Here is a 23,138-nt window from a genome sequence, read left to right on the forward strand (position 1 = left end):
GCAGAGCTGCAATAGTAAAATCATAGCTCTCACAGTCTCATAGTAAAATAAATCAGAATTGTTGTATAGACTGTATTTTAGCTATTCTTAGGAGAGCTTTCTTGCTTTTCAAACTTCAAGGACCTATGACTTTTTCTGAACTTGTTTATTTTTTTTTCCCATGCCACCACTTGCTGCCCCTTCATTTGTTTGGCTTATCCCCTGAAGGCATCGTATCATGTAGCTGCATTCTAATATGCTGTACAGGATTATGAAATGGTCCTTAGAAATCTGGAAGTAGAGCCAGTGGTTTGCCTTTATTACTCCAAAATTCTTTATCTGTATTAACTAAATGACCAAAACTTTTTTTTTTGCTTTGAGTTTCACCCTGCTAGGAAATACAGCTAAGGCTGTAATTTTATTACAGATGTTTAAGTTTACAGCATTGGTAAAATTATTCCTGGTCACTACCTACTTGTTCATACACTCTGTGCTGCATTTTTAATTATTCTTGTCGAAGTGCTTTGTACATCTGCACTGTGATTGCTACAAGAGACTGATTCAGGTGGTTTACTATATAAATATATGTTTGAAGGTTGAACTCGATAGACTCTGGAGGTTCCTTCTAGCCCTTATAATTCTGTGATTCTTTAATATATATATATTTAATATATAATATAATTATATTAATATATTATAATAATATAATTATATATAATTAATATAATATATATTTTTTTTTTCCAAAGCTAAACCTTTTGTGAAAATTCAGTCACGACATGTGAACTTGTGAGTTGGCCAAGTTAACTTTTTTGGAAAAAATAATGAAAATTTTACTCTAAAGTTTTACAGAAAATTCTATCTTAGCTATGCTGATACCTAGCAAAATGGTTAAAATGAACTAGTTTTGGTAATGAGATTGAAAACTAGAAGCCAGGTTTGTGCAAAGCTATTGAATATGGAAAAAGGGTTGTCTGCTTGGGAGGAATATAGGAGTGAAGTCAGTGTGCACAAATACAGCCAGGAAAGCTGAGGCCTGCTTGGAATCAAATCTGGCAAGAGCAATAAAGGACAACTTGAAGATGGTCTTTATGTCAAGAGCAAAAAGAATACTAGGAAAAATGCTAATTTATGAACACTCAGGAATTTTCATAATCCTGACTAATTATATATATATATATACATACATACATACATACAAAGGAGTTTTAACAAACAAGCTCAACTGTTTTCTGTATCTCTCCAGATTTATTCATTATGCATTTTAGCTTTCAAAGAGTATTTAACATTCAAACCTGTTTGAATGTACGAAAATAGAACAAAAAGGAGAGGAAGGAAGAGTAATTCACAATAATATCAGGGCAAAAGGTATCCTCTTGGTGATTAGGAGTTATTAAATTGCTCTCTGATCTATATGCCCTTTACTAGTAGTATTCCTTAGTATTGTGAGGCCAGCTGCTTTGCTGATGTCCTCAGTGTTAGAATATCTCAGAAGAAACAGAAACATAACTGCTCGCTCACAGTACAATCTGTCTCAACTAAAATTATCCAAGCACTTGACTGGAAAGTGAGTGGGTAAATTGTCCTGGGTTCTTTCATGCTTGTTATAGGTGAAGTAGGCCATAAATTAGATAATTCCAATTTCCTAATTTTGCAGGTATGAAAAGCAAAATGAATATATTAAATAAGCACTAAATACTCTCAATTTTCTTTTGTTGTAGACCCCAATGAACCAAGCCTCAACTCGATCTCACTGCATTTTCACTATTCACATCTCTAGCAAGGAACCTGGATCTCCAACTATCCGACATTCTAAGTTGCACTTAGTAGACCTTGCAGGATCAGAGCGTGTTGCAAAGACTGGAGTTGGAGGTCATTTGTTGACAGAAGCCAAATATATCAACTTATCATTACATTATTTAGAGCAGGTAAAGTTCAAGCAGCATGAAGCCGTTTTCTTGTAGTACAATCCCAGTGAAAAATGTTCAGTGTGTTTTTAATATTGATTTCCATGTTCAGTTGATCAAGACTGTGTATTTGCTGCAGTTTTTAAAAATATTTGAGTTGATCATTCCTCATCTGAAATAAAATTTTCATTTACCTAAATCTTAGTAAGTAAATCACAGGGCTGCGTTAGCTATGCAGGCAAGAACAGGGACTCTTGAGCATAACATATAACTGATGGTAAGTCTCGATTTTACTTTTTGCTTAATGCTTTTCCTAAATTTTTCAGTGAAGCTAAGCTATATGTGAGTGACTGTAAGTGCTCTCTGCTGTTATGCTTCATTAAAGGTACAATTTTACAAAAAGTGATGCTATATATGATAGCTTTTAGGTTAAGCAGATTAATGAGGTCTCAAGGTAGTTTATTTCACTCAGTTGAAATGAAACTCTGCCTTAAACTGTAATTTAAATAGTCACATTACAGTCCTGGTTCAGTAATATTATTAAGATCAGACCTAACAATATTAAAAATAATAATAATCTTACTATAATACAATGATAATGTGAACATCCTTTTAAATCATGTCAGAAAAAGCCAATTATTTTGTTATCACACCTTGCTGGCTTTAGAAGATTCAGGTTCAGTTCAGATGCTGGATAATGTACGCTGGTCTTTGCCACTTGGTTAAAGAACAAAATTTCCTTATCCTTTATATTTGTCCACCTTTCTTTTACAGATTTCTTGACTGGATTGTGAAATTGATTTAGGTGAGGTTTTATCTAAGGGACTTAATTCCATCTCCTCAGTTATGTGACTCTTGAATGTGACAGAGGCTTCAGCATCATGAGAGATAGTTATATAGCTTTTCAAGACAGTGGAGAAAAGCTCAAATTCTTCCTGAGCTTCAGATTTCCTGCACGAACTTCAGCAAAAATTGAATTTCTTTGTAACATAGTTGCTGTTATTAACAGAAATAAGATATCTTCCCTCTGGCTCTTATCCTATCTTGCCAATTTGGATTGTAATCTCTGTACGGAAGAATCTGAAAGTATACTTATTAATGTATACTCTATATTAGTATAAGTTAATACTATATATATATACACACTATATATATGTTAGTTTGCAATATTACATACTATGTAAGATAAATATCTTTCCACCTAATGAGCTGTAGTACACAAGATTTTAAAATTTGGATCCAGAAAACTGTATTCAGGTTCCTTTATGTGATAATAATTTTCATATTACCATCAATTCCTATGAGGACTGCTGGCATAAGATTTATAGTAATAAGAAATTTGAACTTTTTGAAGACTTCTAAGATAAAGGAGCCAATAAAAATGTTAGTACTAAATTTTGTAAAACAACAGTTCTCTTGTTGTATTAAAAAAGACGTATGGAGCTATATAACGTTTACTGAAGGAAAACCAACTCCTAGCCACTTACAATAGCTTGCACAACTCACGTAACTACAGTTGTTTTTTTAAGTACAGTCCTTGGGCAGCTGTCAGTTCAAATCTTTTACCCCATAATCTGTTGAAATACAATTTAGCTTTTTATTTAATAATAACTAGGTCCCATAATGTAAGGAGCTCAGAATGGAAGCTGAGAATGTTAGGTGTATCATTTCCTTTTTGGCCAAGGTGCATATGCCAAACAGTGTTGTTTTTCTTTCTCTGGTGGTAAATTGTAGTAGTGTACTCTTTTAATAGCATATAGTATGCACATTTCAGGACATTTCCCTGGAAATCGGTGAATTGATCTCTAAGAACCATGTGCTTTAAGATTGTGTCATTTAAAAGTGTGCTTCAGCCGATGTTAGGCAAGTTTCTACATGAATACTATTCATATTTTACTTTATTACTACACTAGGAAAAGTATTTTCAGTAAGTTGCTACATCTTTGGCAAGTCTGTTATTTTTGTTATCATGTTCAGTTTCCACACTGCTGAGTAAAGCTAGGATGTAATAACATTAACCATATTTGGTTTTTAGGTTTAGTGCCTACAAATATGCAGACATAATGAAGCTGAAGTGAAAGTTACACCAATAAAATCAGAGGTTTTTCAGCTAACTGTGTTTATAGCTGTAACTTTTATTGTAATAGAAGTTTCAGTCACTAAACAGGTTTTTCTTCTTTCCATGTCAGTTATTGATAGGCAAATTTAAATGCCTTTTCTATTTCTACTGTTGTTCCAGGTAATAATTGCACTTGCAGAGAAAAACCGATCCCACATTCCCTATCGAAACTCTATGATGACCTCAGTGCTAAGGGACAGTCTGGGAGGAAACTGCATGACCACAATGATTGCAACACTCTCTTTAGACAAAAGAAACATAGAGGTTTGTTTGTTATTTCTATATATGATGCAATTTTGTACCCATAGTGATGTTCTTGTGTTTGATTTTTAGATATGTAAAGATAAATGTAAGAATTTACAATAGCACACTGGCAAGTCTCAAAACTTTATCATACAGCTGATTAAACTGACTGTAATCTCTGGCTAATGGAGGTCAGTTTTTCATTTTTTTATTCACTGGGGATATACATTTTCTATTGTGATCTGGCATGTAAGTATTAGCTGATCTCAAAGGAGGGAACAATACTTAAGGCTCCAGTTTCACTCCATGCGCTGGATGGGAGTACCCATGCACACAAAAAGAAACTTAGTTCAATAAGATCATCAGCAGTCCGCTATACTTGCATGGTGTTAAGATAACCGAGATTTTTCTTTTTCTAGGAATCTATATCAACTTGCAGATTTGCACAACGAGTTGCTCTTATTAAAAATGAAGCAGTTCTTAATGAAGAAATTGACCCCAAATTGGTGAGAAACATTTAGGGGCAGAGGGAAGACTGCTTAGTTTTAATTTTTATGATCAATACCAATCACGTGGGTTTTTTGTTGCAAGTTTCAGTCTTTTCTTTAAAACAACTACTATTCATAGTTTTCCTTTTGGAACTGATTGTAATTAAACTAACATAAAACCCCTAAAGGCTTTTTGAATTGTGACATTCTTTATCTTTTTATTGCTTCATTTAGATTTGTAGTTTCTAAATCATAGCCACACATAATCGGATGTCCCTAGAATTCTTTAAAAATGTACCAAAATGACTTGTCACTTGGTGATATTTTTTTCCTCTCCTTTACTTTAATTACATACATGTTACCTTGGATTAAAGACTTTAATGTGTTAATTATTTTCCCAATAGTGTTTTCCATGTAATCAGCCACTAAAATTGTCATAGAAGTATTGCTTGAGTTAACTTGAAGACAGCTAGCAATATAGGTATGAACATACAGAGCTGTACAATGTAGATGCCCCTCAATTTTCTCATTTGAGGTTTGTGGCAGTTTCAAACTTTTAGCAACACTGGTGGTCTTTTAGGGGCTAGTCTGTGACAATACCATTGTGTCAGCTATGCTTCTAACCTAGCTTTGTCCTTAGTGTCTGTGGAAGTTTGGTGAAAGCAGCTGATTTTCAGTATCTCATGTCTAGATGACTCAGTACCTTTAATACCATGCTACACCAATTGAATTGGCCTGATGTCAGCATTTCTCCAAATAAATTCTTCCTGTTAGTTGGTCTTGAAATTTAAATAGTACATAGAAAGCAAGAATGATTTATTCTCCAGACCCTCTTCTCTCCTTTGCTTTACCTTTCTCAAGCACATTGTAGCCTTGTTTATAAAATCAATAGGATGAATTTTACATAACATAGAACTGCTTCTCACTTTTCTCTATTTGTCATTTTCTATAAATAACTTATTAAAAAGAAAAAAAGTAGTTGGGAAGAAGAAAATGTTATTCCCAGAAAATAAAAATTTAGTGAAGTCATTTGAATTTAAGTTTTTACTTCAATAGATGCTTCGAGATAAAACAATTCCAAATGTAACCCCTACATTACAATTCTTTTTTTAGTAATGACTGTGCATTAGGGAGACAATATACCAATATTAGCACAGTCATTTTTGTAATGAGGAAAACAGTAAGACTAATTTCAATCGCATCTGGATGTGTTACCATTTTGCCAACACTTTTTTGTTATCTTTGAACTTTATTTAATGTACTTGCTAATATTTTAGGTTTTTTCCCTTAGGAAGTATTTGGAATGGATGCAATTAATATAGCTTTGATATTATAGTACATACTTTATGAAACTTGCCCTATAGGTGACTGATGGTTCTTGTAGCTGGCTCTGTAAATAACTTTTTTCTCTCATGCTTTAAGGTATTTGTAGCTGCACTATGTTAAGCACTTTTGAAATTAGGATACTCAGTCTGTCCTTCAGAGTATGTTTAGCACATTGTAGTGCTGAAGTAAACGGGACATCTCTGGCATAGCAAGCACATGATGTATGATCTGGCATGATGGATTTTGACCATCATAAAACATGATGAAGGACAATATACCTTGGTGCAAGTAATCCAGTGATTTCTTGATCATAGTTTCCTAACAAGTGTAGAGTTAAGAAGCCTAAGCGCAGCTGACGGTAAAACCAGCAAGAAATATAAAGAGCAAGTAGAAGGTCTTGTATAAATAAATTGACATCAGTGGAGCTCAGTAGAGCTGAAGTTGTGCTGCAAAGCAGAATAAAGGAATCTTTTTACTGACTACGTCTCCCTAATAGGTGAGAATATAGATAAGACAAAGCAAGAATTTGAATTATATGCTACGATTGGACAACAGGCAAAGGGCGCATGTTGAAACTAAATTTTAATTACACATTTGGGAAAAAAATAGAGATTATGTAACATGTTCACCATATAGGTGGTTAAATATTTAGTTAGGTTCTCCAAGAAGACTATGGAATTTCAATCCTTAGAGGTAACCAAAATGCAGATGAACATGGCCCTAAGTAATGCGTCATATTTAGCCCTGTTTTGAGCTAGGATTCATCTAACAGCTCTTGTGTATAACATGATTATGTGACTCTAACTACATGCCAACTATTTTATCTTGGTTTTTAGCTATCAAAAATAAAAATTCTGCATTAAAAAAATATTTGTAGCAAGGTTATGCTATGAAAGTTTAGCAGTGGCATCACCTCTATTTTTGGATCTTTTCAAGTATCATTATTAATTGTTATTTAAGACTTTCTAAGTACTTTTTTCAGAATATGCTTTTGTTTTTACAAATTTTGTAATAAAATTGTAAAAACAAGAAGTCTACAGTTAAATCATTCATAGAACCTTTCCTTAGATGAGGTCTATAGAAATAAGGCAAGCTGGAACAGTTTATGTATTAAAAAGCTAAGAATCATATAAGTACAGTTCCTCCTTGAGCTTGCTCAAGGATTTAGTAAGGACAGGGAAGGACAGAGGAGGTAATTGACACTGATAAAGCACAAAACATTGCCACATTTAAAAAAAAGTTTTTCTTTTAGTATGTATAACAAAAATTTGCCTTATTTTCTTTTAATATTTGGTTAGTCTTCTGAAATATTTTATATGCTTCTAGCTTTCTATATGTTGGGTGTGTTTGAAGATGTAGTAAAGCTTTTCATTGAAGACTATATTTAAAAGACTTAGATTTAATGTAATTTTCAATATTATGTGAAAAAATATTTTTTTAAGTATTAAATACATTTACTAAGGAATTGGTCAATTCGGCATGCTATGACAGATAATGATATGCTATTTGAACAACTGGATTGCATGATGTATGCTAAGGATGTTACTGATAAGAGAGATCTGTGAGAGAGGGTACACTTATCATTCTAAAGCTGTATATATGGACACAATGAAGAACTATAGATGGATTTCAGCATTCTCTCTATGAGAGAGATGTCAGATGAAAAATTAAGTTCAGTTTGTTTGTTTAACTTTGCTTTCCAAGAGCATGAGGAGAACAACAACAACAAAAAGGCAACAAGCATATCTTTCTGTCATTTCTTTCTTTGCTTTATAATAGCTAATCATGAAAAACTGTCCTTTCATAGCCACAGAAGCCTTTGATTGAGTTGGAACACATGCAGGCTCCTGACCATTTACTACATCCTGTAGAGCTATACTCCACAAGTTTGGTATGTCTTGCTCTGCTGGATCATTTAGCAAATAAAGCAGAAGTGGACTCAGGAGGATTACAAATCCAACCCCTCTTGTGGAAAAGGCAGGAGAACACAGATACCTTGATTTTATGTGGCTATATGCTCACTGGAATTTGTTGCCCACCTTAACTACCTGTAGCATATTCCCAGGGATTTTGTCCAAATGTCTGCTGTTGCAGGACTCTGTAGAGCTGATTGCCAAGGACAATGTCCAGAAGTCTTTTGACTATCTATGCACTCATATACATCTAAAAAAATTACTGGACTTCTGATACATTTGAGCCATTGTAAGGTGATGCATTCTTAAAATCAGTCTTCAAGCAATCAAAAACTTGTTCATTCATATTTTAGGCTTGCATATTGTTTCTGTTTTGTAGAATTTGACTTTAGAATGATAATGATTTCCAAAATATACTTTCATACAGTTTTCTTTACAAAAGTACAGCCTCCAGTAATCAGCTATTCAAATCTAAAGATCTTTTGCAGTTCATGTCACTTCTGCCATCATTACTATTTATAATTCCATTCTCATTATGTTGATTTATAGTATTCTTTAGTAGTTAGCAACTGATACTTTGTGTAGATGAAGTATGCTTTAATAAGTTACTAATGGATTATTACATATAAGATTAAAATACTAAGATACTATTTTGGAATTCCTGATTCTAAATGGAAGGGGAACATCACTTTTGGTATGCAGTTCTCTTTCTGACAGACATCAGTTCCATTTTAAGTCTGTTTTCATCACTAGTAGGCAAAACTAAATTTTTTGCTCACTTTCCTCTTATGGCGAATTATTTTTTTCTGTACAGCCATATCTTCTAACAGAAAGTTTACTGAGTCTGGATGACTTGGATAACTTACGTTATTTTTATAAATGGGGAAAAAAAAAAAGTACTTGGGTATATTTAAGGTGTTTTAGCTGTTCTTAAAGAGAAGAGATTACTTTGTTTTTCTTTATTTCAAGCAAATATTCCCTAACCTCTACTTTCTAGTATAAAAATCATAACCTAGCTAATCATTTTTAGGTGATGCTTGTTTTTATGCTTTGCTGTTTGTAGATGATTATTCAGCTGAAAAGGGAGATCCAAGAGTTGAAAGATGAGCTGGCACTGGTGACTGGCATGCAAAGAACGTCACAGCTTTCACAAGAAGAGTTACTTCAGTAATGGCTTACATTTTTCTAATTTTCTTTTGTGGTAATAGTTTTAATTGGTTTATTTGGTATAAATGTTTAAATTCATCTCAGAGTTCAGTTTCTCAGAGTGAGTACTAAAGTGAGTTTATGTGCCAAGTTAGAATGACAGTTTGCCATGAAAATCTGTATGAGTCTATGCTTTTGCAGCCTCAGGTTTGAGGAACTGAAATAAACTAAATGCAAGGAATGGGAATGCCTATCAGATGACAGGCAAAAAAGTGTTGTATAATAGTGTAGAATAACAAACTTTCTGAAAATTGGATATAAGATCTAAGTAAAAATAAAGTGTTCTTGTTAAGAACTATCCTACTGCAGTGTTACTTTGACATATGTCAAGATAAAGCTTGCATTCCTAAAAAAAAAAAATTAATGCCTTAAGAGACAAACTTAATTTTTTTACTGAATATGCTATTGATAATGCATGAGTGTTGTAATATCTTGCAGCTTTTTAGTAAAGGATCAGTATGGAATATAAGAATTTGGTGTGCAATGTAAAAATATTTAAGTATATTGCTCTAGAAATAATGCTTCCTATTTATTTCCATAGAAACTACAAAAGAGATAAAGAGAATAATGCCATGACTTGATAGAACAAATTCTCAGCTAAAAAAATGTTTTTCAACATTGTCACTACCATTACCTATGAATTTTCACCACTGTACAAAGAAGCCTGCATGCTACACTCAACTCCCAGTGGAAGTTGCCACCCACTACCTCACGTGCTCATTTCCACTGCTTAATCTCCATAAATGTTCACCAAGCATTGATGAATGTCAAAAGGTGCCATTTTTCCATGTGGATAAACTCAGTTTCATACCTGCTTCATACTAACTTCATATTAGGCACCAGTTTTGTCAGACTGCCCCTCTGCTGCCACCTGTTGCACAGCAACAAAATGTAACAGTATGGTGGGGAGGTTCAGCCTCCTATTATTGTACCACCACCATCTGCCTCTAATGTTGGGGGCCAGCATAATAGCACAGGAGGCATTACTTTGGGAGCAACACCTAGGTATAAAATTTCAAAATGGCTACACTCAAATCCCAGTTTTGAAACACTGATTGATTCTGTGGAATCAATCTATTAATATCTTCCCCTCATTTGCATAAAGCAGTAGTAACTGACTTGGGATTGTTTAGTTTGATGTAGAAGCTGAAAAGTTGATTGGTTTTAATTTCATCCAGAAATGGCACAGGGGAATACTGTAAGTACTATCCAGGAGATTCGGGAGACATGCAGAATTCTGCCTCATTGGAAGTTGTTATTCTTCATTGTTTTGTTTTGATTTGATTGGCTTTAATTCGGGAATGAAATTATATTCTTGTGAAGGGTGAGAAGATGGACATAGATAGAAGATAGCATTATACAATATTTCTTTAAAAAAAAAAAATCTGTTTTCAACATAAGCAGTTACCAATATAATCTTCCAGCTAGAAAAGTCCACCCAGTTTCTGCTGGGTTAATGATGCAGTGTTTAGGTAGTACTGGATGTGTCAAAAGCATAGAAAGGAAATAAGAGATATAATGAGGAACAGAGTAATGTTTTTCCTTTGTCTTTTTCTTTCTTCCTTTGTCTTTTTCTTTTTTTCTTTTTTTTTTTTATTGGAAGAGAGAGATGGATTTGAAGAATTGACTATTCAGTATATAAAAAAAAAAAAGTGAATGCTTTCAGCCTGAGAGTTGTGGTCAGTGGTGCTATATCTAAGTGGAGGGCTGTGTGGCAGTGTCAAGTGGTCTACCCCAGGAGTGTCTGCCCTGGGACCAGTATTCTTTAACATCTTTATTGGTGATCTGGATAGTGAGATCGAGTGCCCCCTCAGCAGGTTTGCTGAGGTGAGAGGTGCTGCTGAGATGGCAGAAGAAAGAGATGCCATTCAAAGGGACCTTGTCAAACTTTGAGAAGTGGGCCCATGTGAACTTAATGAGATTCAACTAGGCTGAGTGCAAGGTGTTACACTAGGGTTGGGGCAATCTCAGGTATGTATACAGATAGGAAGAAGAACTCACTGAGATTAGCTCTGTGAAGGATTTGGGAGTTCTGGTGAATGAAAAACTGGACAAGAGTCAGCAGTGTGTGACTGCAGCCTGGAAGATGAACTGCATCCTGGGTTGCATCGGGGGTGGCCAGAATGGTGAAAGATGTGATCATCTCCCTGCTCCTGTGATGTCCTATCTGGATTGCTGCATTCAGGCCCGGGGCCTTTAGCACAAGAAAGATGCAAAGATATTGGAGTGGGTCTAGAGGATGGCTATGAAGGTTATCAGAGGGCTGGAGCACCTCTCCTATGAAGAAAGGCTGAGGAAGCTTGGGCTTGTTTAGTATGGGGAAGAGAAGGCTCTGAAGAGATGTCATTGCAACACTTTTCTGTACTTAAAGAGAGGCTATGAACTGGAGGGAGATGGTCTTTTTATATGGGCAGGTAATGTTAGGAGAAGGGGAACAGTTTTAAACTAAGAAGGAAGATGTATGTTAAATGTTAGGAGGAAATTGTTTTACTTAAAAAGCGATGAGGCACTGACACAGGCTACCAGAGATGTTGTGGATGCCCTATTGCTGGAGCTGCTCAAGGCCAGGTTGGATGGGGCCCTGGGTAGTATTGTCTGGAGGATGGCATCCCTGTCCATGGCAGGGGAATTGGAGCTAGGTGATATTTGAGGTCTCTTCCAACCCAAGCCATTCATGATTCTACCAAAAGTCGCTCCATATTTCTATATACATCTTGAGCTTTCTTTCATCTGATGACAATATTTGTGGTCATGCTAGCCTAGGTCTCTTTAAGCATCCTGTCACTATTGGTTTTGAGCATTTACAAATATCAATAGATAGCATTCAAGTTTTTGGTCTCTGCTGAGAGTCTTTCAATGCGTGACATAGCAAATATTTATGAAAATTCTGTATGTGGAGACTGTCTGAGTTTGGAGCTACTTATTATCTGGAGACTTTGCACAAATTAAAGAATAAATATAAAAATGTGTAATACAAACAGACATACAGACTTGAATAAGGGCTGACAAAGTCATTATTTACTATTGCTGGAAAATGTTTGTGTTGTGGTTTGCATCGAGTTTTGTATATACAGTGAAGCATAAATATTACTTAACATGTAGATCAGACTTATAACAAGCAGAAGAGGGAAAGGAATACGATGTAAGTGATAATGCAACATACTGTGCTGCACAAAGACTGTTGATGTAGTCTACCTAGATTCAGCAAAACCTTCACAGTATTCTCCTGGAGAAGCTGGCAGCCCATAGCTTGAACAAGTGCTCTTTTTGTTGGGTAAAGAACTGGCTGGATGACTGGGCCCAGAGAGTGGTGGTGAATAGAGTTATATCCATCTGGTGACCAGTTGTGAGTGGTGTTCCCCAGGGAACTTATTGGGCCTGTCCTGTTTGCTATCTTTATTGATGACCTGCATGAGGGCATTGAGTGCACCTTCAGGAAATTTGCAGATGCCACCAGCTTGGGAGGAAGCCTGGGGATAGGAAGGCCCTGCAGAGGTACCCGGACAGACCAGATTGCTAGGCTGCAGCCAATGGGGTGAAGATCAACAAATCTAAATGCTGGGTCCTATCCTTTGGCTACAACAACCCAACCCCAAGCAATGCTACAGGCTTGGAGCAGGGTGGCTGGAAGACTATGTAGAGGGTGGCTGAGAAGGCCAATGGCATTTGGCTTGTATCAGAAACAATGCTGCTAGGAGGAGCAGAGAAGTGATCCTTCTGTACTCACAGCTGGTGAGGTTGCATCTTGAGTACCGTGTTCGGTGTTGGGCCCCTCACTGCAAGAAAGACACTGAGACACTGGAGCATGTTCAGAGAAGGGGAATGAAGCTGGGGAACTGACTGAAGCACAAGTCTTATGAGGAGCATCTGAGGGAACTGGAATTATTTAGTCTGCAGAAGAGGAGGCTCAGGGAAACCTTATTGCTCTCTACAACTACCTGAAGGAAGGCTGTGGTGAGGTGAGGGACAGCCTCTCTTCCCATGTAACTAGTGATACGACTAATTGCACTAGGGGAGATTCAGGTGGGATATCAGGAAAAAACTTCTCTGAAAGAGTGCTTCGGTACTGGAACAAGATACCAAGGAGGTGATGGATTCAATGTCCTGGAGATGTTCAAGAAACATTTAGATGTTGTACTAAGGGGCATGATTTAAAAGGAAATATTGGTGATAGGCGGATGGTTGGACTGGGTGGTCTTGGAGGTCTTTTCCAACCTTGGTGATTCTATGATTCACTTTATTCAGAATCACTACTTAATGGTGATCTTATTTGTCTGGAATCTCCTACAGTAATAATATTGACTAATTTCTTTTTTAAGTTTCTGCCTTTTTAACGTGGCCTGAAAGAAAATTATCAAGGTCATTATGGATTTCTAATGCTATTTAGACATTTCTCCTTAGTTAAGATATATTCTCTTTAAACTTATGTGAACTGCATGTCAGCATGCATAGGTATGCATATGTGTATATATATACATATATAATTCAAGTTTATATGGTTCTTTTCAAAAGACTATCACTTTAAGCAAAGTGTTACTAAATATCATCTTATCAAAATTAGTTTTATTTTAAATGTTTTATTCTGATTCTTTGTTTCAAGAGAGGTTGTCCTCTAGAATTATTCTGTGCCAATTTAAGTATTTATTCTTCAATCCTTAATGCAGATGTTTAAAGGTACAGAGAAGGTCATTGAAAAACTTCAAGCTCTAAGTACATTTTTATCTTGTCTCTGCACAAGTTCTTATCTCGGGCTTTTTAGTAGAAGATAAATGCCAAAATGAATCTAGATATCACGACTACATATGTAGAACCCATACTTGCAATGGTTATGATAATATAGTAGTTGTGATGATAGGTTTTTGCTCCCTATGTGCATTGCAGAAAGTAAATGATTGTGATAGAAATAAGTATTATTATGTTAAATGGTATTTTATTTTTTCTTACATCGCTTCATTCCACTTGCTTACTTTTAGAGCATTCAAAGTAGTGGGCTGCTCACTGCAATTCAGACTGCTAGGATTATTCAGATATTATGTGAATAAGCTATAGTTCTTTTTTTTTTAGTCACTTGATCCAAGGAAGTGTCTTCAGGAATTTTTTTTTAATTAATGGAAGGGAGAAAATGTCAAATATACTTTCCCCATAACCACTATAATGTCACTATGTCATCCATTATGTTTACCACAAAATGGAAAACAAATGCTCTTGACTTTAATTGTGAATGTTAAATGCTCTTGACTTTGATTATAAATGCTATATCATAATACAACATGAGTGATCAGTCTTGTGAATAAAACTGCAGCTGTCTGAATACTTCAGAATTCTATGTAAAGTGGTAAGTGCTTTATTATGTCGTATTTTTTATTTTACTATTTTATTTTCATAAATGTTAGGCATACACAAATTCTGCTGCTCTCATTTTGTTTATTTGAAAAGCATAGCATAAAAATGAAGCTCTGCTATGTAAGTGGTTCATAATGTAGTTCATAAAATGCTTCCAAAATGCTTGCTTTGGGTCATACAGTTTACTTCCTCAGCCATGAAGGGCTGATCACTTAAGTATTTCTTTAAGCTAAAGAATGAATTTAGTTTAGTTTAAAGGGGAAAACAAAACAAAGCACTTTGCACTACTAAAGAAATCATATCACAGGCTTCTGTATTAAAGTTTAGAACAGAGTGAAATGGCATTGAAATGATTTTATTTATATTTTTTCATGAAAAGCATGCCAGAAGTAAAAGAGAGAGTCCTTTTTGTTGGAGCCATTTGGGATTTGTTGTTGTTGTAAATGAGCTCACTAGCAATTTACAGTGTGTGCCCCGAAAGCCAGGATTTTGAAGCAAAGCCCTGTGCTCCAGAGCACCCACGCTCCCAGAACTTTTGCCAACTGGAATTCTCTGGTAACAGGGATGGAAGTCCTGGCTTAGCACTTCTATTTATTAATAACTTTACCTTATTTCTTTCAGATACATATGTTATAACTGAAGCTTCTATTTTTTACTTCAACAGTCATATAATGTTCATCCTACTCATTTCCTGGATTTCTCATTACTTTTTTCTGTCTTCTTTTCCTGTTTCAACATTGTGACATCTGTATGCTATCATGGTATTAACAATATTGCACTATTCTACAATATAAGCTTTAACATTTGTGCTTAAACTGTTCAACAAATGGTTTCATTTACAAAGCAGGGCAAATTGTATTATTTGTTGATGTCAATGTTCAATTTCTGTTGTAAGGTGGAAGAAATAGAAACTTATTACCTTGCCTTTTGTCAACACAGCTTTGCAAACAGAAAGCAGAAGTTAGCAGGCTTACTGACATATGCTGCATTGGCAATATTCAAGAGAAGCTACCTTAAGTGTAGAGTAGGTTTAAAATGTTTCACAGCAATATTTAATTTAGATGCCTGATTTAGAATCCTGCTAAATCAATGTATTTCTCCAGAGGATGTTCTTTTTCTTATATGCTACACAATATTTAGTGTCTGCATTAAAATAAGTTCAGATTCCTGTAACAGCTACGTATGGGATGATTAAAGTGTGATTATCTTTGTTTAATCTTATATTTTGTTGAAACTGGTCACACTTGAAACAATCAAAAGACAATTTAAGGTCATTATCAAAGATTACAGAGCTTGTTTTCTTGTGGGGAGGTGGGAGGGGGGCAGAAAAAGGAGGGAAGGAATGGAATGGGAAGGAGAGGGAAGGAGGTGATGCATTATGTTATAGTGTTTCTTTTATGTACGTACTTATGTACCACCTACCTGACACATTTTTTTTCTCTGCAAAAACTCTGCATGCATAGGATTAGTTTGGCATGTTTTTCCCTGCATGAGTCAGTCTTGGCCATGTCATAGTCCTTTCCAAAACTCCTTGACTTACAGATCAGGATTCAGGAGTATGCGTTTCATCTTTGGAATTAATGATTTTTGACTATGTGGAAACTCTTCACATATGTTTGTCATATTGTAGCTGTCTTATTTCAAAGGATCTCCTTACATAAGGAGGTACTGAAAATGTCTTTTTTTCTTTTACTTTGTCTTCCTCACAGATTTTTTTTTTTTGTTGTGGTTAATAGGAAGAAAATTTGATGGAAGGGTCAACCTACCATCTGTCTGACTGACTATACCACTTAGAATGGTTCCCAGGAGACAAGTGACAACTCAGAACCTAGCCTTTAGTTTCAGAAGCTTACCTAAAAATAAGTGGATATTCTGCCTCTGGAAGCAATAAATTAAGTTGAATCCATAATTTTATCTGTTAAAATACACTTGTTTGTGTAATTCAGCATCAATATTTAGAGACTTGCCTAGCACACTTTTGGAGTTTACAGGATGAACCTGAACCTCCCAGCAAATTCTTTACCATTGCTCAAATTCCTCATACATACAAAATTGAAGTCTTAAGTTTGAAGTGTACTCTTTAGATATTTTCATTGTATTACAATCGGAAGCAGTAAGGGTTCTTTATCTTTCTTGTCCTGTAGTAGATTTTGTTTGTTTTTAGAGCATTATATAGATATTTGAAGTCAAAGTGTGAAAATCTGTAGAAACAAGACACTTGGGAACTTTTTACTCTTATTTCCCTGCTCTAACAGAACCAAACTTATGCACAAATTTGCAGGACTGTATTACAAACTATCTTATCTTCTGTGTGAATTATATGATGACTTAGGACACCAGTTCCAATACTTAGTTATCATTATCATTACTTCACCCAAGAGTTAATCCACTATATTTGAAGTTAAGCTGTTAATTCTGCACACAGAATATATTATCCTCTGTATATTAGTTATGTCTTAGAGAATTACTGTCATGTCCATTATCCATTTCTATCCACAGTTTTTACTTGACTGGCACTTTTCTCAGAGTTCTCAAGCTTGCTACCTGGCTTGGTGAGATATATGCTCCAGGAACCTCTGAAGATAGACTCACTAATTTACTGACAATTAGTTATGTCAATAATGGTATGTTTGAAGCTGTGGCAGAGTCCTATTATCCATTTGGTCAGTCAGCCTGGCTTCTATAGAAAATTCCACTTAGCTTTTCAGGTTATCTCATAGCTTAATTATATAGGAAAGTTATTGCAAATGTCCATCCAGGTGAATAGACATTTTAATTATTGGCCTTAAGTGTTTCAGTAGCTGTGTTGGCAGCCTTTCTATTTTGCTTGTCATTAAGTTCATAGCTTAAGCATAAAATTGGTTGTTCTTTATGTGAACTTAATTTTGATGTGATATACAATGTTGGTGATCAAAGTTAAAAGGCAAATTCTCCAAGAAATGAATCTTGTTACATTAAAAAGATCAAATTAAGTCCTTCTAAATACACATGCTTAGACCTCGCATCCTATGTGCTATTGAGAGCTCTAAACTTGAAAAACATCCTCTTAGTTGGCTAGGAGTGCTTTCCTGATGTTTTATCTGTGTAATTTACATGCTGGTTCATGGAATCACAAGACTGAATTAGAAGTGGATTTGTTTTCTGTGTTTTTTTTTCTTAACATGACTTTTTTTTTTTAATGAAAGGGTAAAATTGAGGTGGCAAAGTGCTTATCTTACCATTCCAGAACTGTGCTACTAGAAAAGAATTGCAGGGAGTATAAATATTGAGGATAGAAAGCTTTTTTGTTTTTTATTCCCTAAATTGTAAGCAGGTTTCATTAAGAATGAATTCCTGAAGAACAGAAAGTGATAGGAGAGAAACCAAGTTGATAATGTAAATGCTGTCTCTGAGCTACAATATTGTATTTGTTTACATTCTTAGGAAGAATGCTATTAAAAGGGAAATTATAAAGACTTTAAGACCAATTCATAATTGGCAGAGACCTCTGTTAGTTTAACAAGTTTCCACTTCAGCTATTTATCACTGCTTTTCTTAGAGTGTTCATCCCTGCATCAGTGTAAGAACAGACTTGTGTTTTCACATAGGTCCAAGTACTGTTATTCAAACTCACCTGGATCAGCACTGCAATACCTTTCTATTTGTATTGTGCTAATATATACAAGTATCAAAATGAGTTTTAAATTAATATTACAAATGATGGATACTGTTCCCTTCACATTGACTTAGAAAATTAGTTTTTTTGATAGGCAGTTCTTACTCCTTTTTTCTTGTTGTATTTGCTTGGTTGTTGTTTTGTGTGTGTGTTTAGGTCTGATGAGCACTGAGAATAAGTACTTTGTTTACTGTTTTCCACCAAAATGGGTCATTGTTTGATAGTTTCATGTTCTTCCTTCTTCAGGGAGTTTCAGTTGGGGAAAATTATTCTTCCTAACTCAGCAGGATTCTGGCACTAGGCTTTGGCACACTCTTGCTCCCAGTAGTGTAAGTTAGGCCTGCTGTTAGGGCAGAATGTAGCATTCCTAAAAAGAAGAAATGGAATTGTCATTGTGATCCTTAGAAAATAAGATTAACTAAGAATGGGACAGTCTGCCTGCTAACAATATTAATTATTTAATAATAAAAAAAAGCTTCATTAGTTTCATATTTGTTTCTAAGCAGAAGCAAGGGCTTCTTATCATTCCCTTCTTTGGGCTGCTTTTTCCTATTTTTCTAATTTCTGTTTTAAGAGGACATGTAAATATTAACCTATATTAGCCAATATTATCACTGAGATAATGGTGGAAGTTCATCACTAGTGAATTTAAGGATCGATTACTCAGGGCTTTTTGTAAAGAAACTATAACTAATGATTTTTCCAGGAAACAGAGCATACCTAAGAACATATCTGAGAGATCAGTGGAATGGTGTCAGGGCTGAACCAGAGGAAATCACCAAAAAAAACATTTGATTACCAGTGCTTTATCGTTATATAGTACACCTGTGATGGAAAAAACTCCTTAAAGGGATGCTATTTACCACATGATTTCATATTATCTTCCTTTTGCCACATATGCATGCCTCTAAACAGACAAAGCAAGTTTTTGTAGGAAGTTCTCTGGGGAGATGTTAGCATTTTCTTGCTCCTCCTGAACATCTAGGCACAACTTTTTCATGTCTGGGCTATTTTATGTGATTTTTCTAGTTTGGTACTTAAAGTCATAATTCTTGAAACAGTTCTGTTGGAGGAAAAAGGTTTAATATTCACTTATCTGCAATAGAACTGAAGACCAGAAGTTAGGTGACTATCTTTGAGTATACCATGATTGGTAAGGAAAGAGTTATTCTCCACCTGTTGAAGGTAACCAACCCTTAAAACCAAGAGCCTCTGTATAACTTGTTGCAAAAACGTTTTTTTTTTACTCTGCCTCTTTTAATGGGAGAATGACTTCTGTGTTCAATTTTCTGACTAAAAGGAATGCATTGGAATTGTTACTGTAGATGTAAAAATAGATATAAAAGATTTAAGAAATTTATATCTATAACTTTACATGATTCTGTGGCCTAATTTTCATTTCTATAAGTAGTTTAAGAATATCCTCCTGTACAGAAAAGTATATGAATATCCTCTCCCCTTCTCCCTTTTTTTTTCCTGTTTGACTTTTCACACCAAAAAATTGTTGTAGCCGTAAGTAAAATTTTGGAACAAGTGATTTTATGTATGAAAGTTTACTGACTCTTGTATCATAAAAGGACGTGGTTTTTTCTGTTGCACAAATAACTGCACATTAAGCAATCTGATGCTCAGAGCCTCTAAAAGTTAGCTTGCCATGTTTTCTGAAAGAATAGACTTCATTTTAATTATATGGCAAAAGAACTGTAAGTTGTAAAAATAAATGAGAAAAGAAAAGATTTCTTCCTGAAATCCTTCTTTCTTTAGTTCTGAAACTAAAACTGTTAATTAGCACATACAAGTATGTTTTGATATACAGTTATAGAATCTCCAGTATCAACACCAGCTTTTAATATCAGCAATAAAAAGTACCATAATTTCTTGGACACTGGGGAACAAAAAGATAGCCTGTTAATGTCAGTCATCTTGGTAAATCAGAATTTGACATTACTTTAGAGTTGAATTTTTTGTGTGTTGGTTTTTTTTTTTGTTCTCTTAAAAATGTAATGTCTTTTCAGCTTGGATGAGTTAATAGAAACATTTCTGGAAGACAATGATCCTGAAACCACTTTGGATGTTGGAGCAGACATGCGCAAGATTAAGTACTGTTTCACTTATTTGAAGGTATTTCATAGGTGGAAATACAGCTGGGACTGTATATACATTGAAGACATTCACAGTTGAAAAGAATCAAGAGATGCAGTATAGTTAAGAGATGGAAAATGGTAAAACTGTGAATTGCATGAAGAACTAATAGAAATTTGGAATTTAATTGAAAAATGCAGCAAGATTGTGTGAAAGGATCACAACTTGTGGTAAATTGTAAGAGCGGACTGTAAGTTATTGGAATTAACCCATTGCATGTTATTTGTAAGTGGATTGATGTTTCTGTATATTCAGAGTGCTATGATGTCTTTACTTTTCATAAACTATGTCAAAAGAGATTAAAAAAAAAAATAATAATAATACTAAAGCACTTGAATCCGTTACACAATCTTACTAGTGTAAGCACTTCAACTCTGAGGAAACAAGATAGACTTGAAGTAGAAAGAACAGTGAAGTTAATAGAGAAATAAGTAGAAGGCATTATACACTTTTAATGTTTTGGGATGTTGTTTTATAATAAGATATGCATTCCTGGTTTAAATTTATTGTTTGAATAAGAAGGTCTTATTTTCACTGTTAATATCAAAAACACCACGATGCTACAGAACACTGGAGTATCACTTCGATAGGATATAGTAAATGCTATGCTTTGCAGTGAAGAACGACAAATGCAACTCATTCTGTACATCTACTCATCCCAAACATTTGCATATAGCTTGATATAGAGGCATGATTTTATTCCCTCAAGGGTCCATACAGATATTGTTTTCAACAATATTTTCCAGAGAGTCACAAGGGAAAGTAAGTACATAGCTGGAGGTCAAGTTATGAAAGCAATTTTGTTTCTTTCTTTCTTCTGGTAGCTACGACAGAATCATTCCAAGATTTCTGATGAAAAGTTGCTCTCGCATCACATCTGTGAAGACAAAGACACTAGCAAAGAAGCAGGAAAAGAGGAATTGAAAAAAATGAAAGAACTTCTGCAGCAAAGAGACAATGAGATCAGTATCCTTAATAGGGGAAAAAATAATATTTGGGTTTCAGCTGATGTGGCTACATTGGTTTCTCTGTGTGTGAGATAGGAGTTGGCTCCATGGAATGAATTTCTCTCTATTGACCCCACTGTGTTAAAGCAATTATTCAGTTTCCAAATTTTATGTGACAAGACCCTTTCTTTACACCTGCTTCTATTTCAGTTGTGACCCAAACCAAAATCCTGCATCCAGGCACCACTTAGCTTTGGAGTAGTCCAGCCAAGACCCAAGGCCTGTGAATAAAGCCATGCCTAAAAAACTCCTCAAGCAAATTAAACATTTTTGTAGAATGGGAAAATCTGATGCTATGTAAAGATCAATTTATTACCTTACAAAGAATAGAATTTCCTGTAAGTGTTATTTTTAGCCAAATGAAGTGCTGCTTTGGGGACTACTGGATTATGTACCTTTTGAATGAATATGAAACTTATACTCTTTACATGCATTTAAAAATTAAATTAAAGCTAAGGCTTTCTGCATATAAAAATATTAGACTACTTAGATGTGCTTTGCCCATTACAGTGCCTCACAGCAGACACAAGTATATAGGTTGCAGTGAAAGTAATGTTGTCCTTTTATTCCCAATAATACTATAACAAATACAAAGAGCACAATAGCAGTACTTGTTAGAGCAAATTCTCAGCTACAAAACAATATTTATTTCCATCATAGTCACCCTTAGCTATGCATTTTTCTCAGTGATGTACATGAACCTGCATGCTATTTTTGTAAAGATCTGCAGCAGTGGAGGTGACCCACTGTCGCTGTGAACAGTGCTGACATGCACCACCTAATGCCTCACTGTGCCCATTTTCACTGTTTAGTCTTCATAGATGTTCAGTAAGTGCCAGTGAATGTCAGTGACTTTTTTTCCATGTGGAAGAATTCAATGACACACTTTTTCTTCATATGCACTCCCATGTCAGATATCATTTTGTAAGACTGCCCACCTGCTGCCATCTGTTGCATAGCAACAAAATGTAACAGAATATTGGTGGGAAGGTTCAACAGCTACTGCCATACCACTGATATGTGCCTCTGATGTCATGGGCTAGCACTGTAAAATGGGAGGCATTACATTCAGTGCAGCTCTTGTATATCAAATTCAGTCCATTGTTCAAAAATTAATAATGTGACTTGTGTGATAAAGTGGTGAGAAATATGGAAGCTTTTTAGTCAAGAAATGAGGTTTTCTTGACTGTCCTTCAAACCAGGGCTAACATAATAACTACTGTACAGAATTTTATTATTGTCACCATTTTACTAATTAATCTTCCCTACTTAAATTTTTCTGTTGTTCGTTTAGAAAGTTAATTAGGATTAGAATTAATAACATAATAAAATAAATTCAACAGTATGAGGAATCCTGTGGTTTTGGCTGAAGGCTCACAAAATTTTCACTGTAAGACCCCTTGATGCTCTTAGCAAAACATACCTATATCAAAATATCTATATCAAATATACTTTTAGTAAATACATAACAATGCATTTTCAAATTGCTGTTCTGCATTTTAGTAAACTTTCTTGTTATAAAAAGGTTACAGATGTGATACAATTTTCAGCCTAGGGTTTCTTTTCTTCAAAAATTTTATTTATTAGAGAATTTAAAAGAATTAAAAAAGGAGTCACACAACAGCAATCTTAATGGAGTTTCATTTCTGTTTAACTGTAAATGCTCAACATTTGTCTTCAACATGTGAATTAATTAGCGCTTATTAAAAATGAATCTCCTGTTTGGAAAAAGCTAAGGTGGCAAACAAAATTCCTAACTTTAAATTCATATTCACAAATAGGCTTCCAAATAGGAATTGTCTTTCTTTTA

At 34.8% G+C, this 23,138-nt stretch overlaps 1 protein-coding gene across 1 annotated transcript; it reads left to right on the top strand.

Moving 5' to 3' along the window:
* The first annotated feature begins 1,697 nt into the window (after positions 1-1,697).
* On the top strand, positions 1,698-21,741 carry LOC104909651 (kinesin-like protein KIF6). Its single transcript, XM_031552405.1, has 6 exons — positions 1,698-1,907; positions 4,126-4,269; positions 4,668-4,754; positions 9,039-9,142; positions 20,195-20,300; positions 21,146-21,741. The coding sequence occupies exons 1-6, from the start codon at positions 1,707-1,709 to the stop codon at positions 21,362-21,364; spliced, it is 861 nt and encodes a 286-aa protein (XP_031408265.1). The 5' UTR covers positions 1,698-1,706; the 3' UTR covers positions 21,365-21,741.
* Positions 21,742-23,138: the final 1,397 nt, after the last annotated feature.

Source organism: Meleagris gallopavo, chromosome 2, assembly GCF_000146605.3.
Source record: "Meleagris gallopavo isolate NT-WF06-2002-E0010 breed Aviagen turkey brand Nicholas breeding stock chromosome 2, Turkey_5.1, whole genome shotgun sequence".
Classification (NCBI taxonomy): Eukaryota; Metazoa; Chordata; class Aves; order Galliformes; family Phasianidae; genus Meleagris; species Meleagris gallopavo.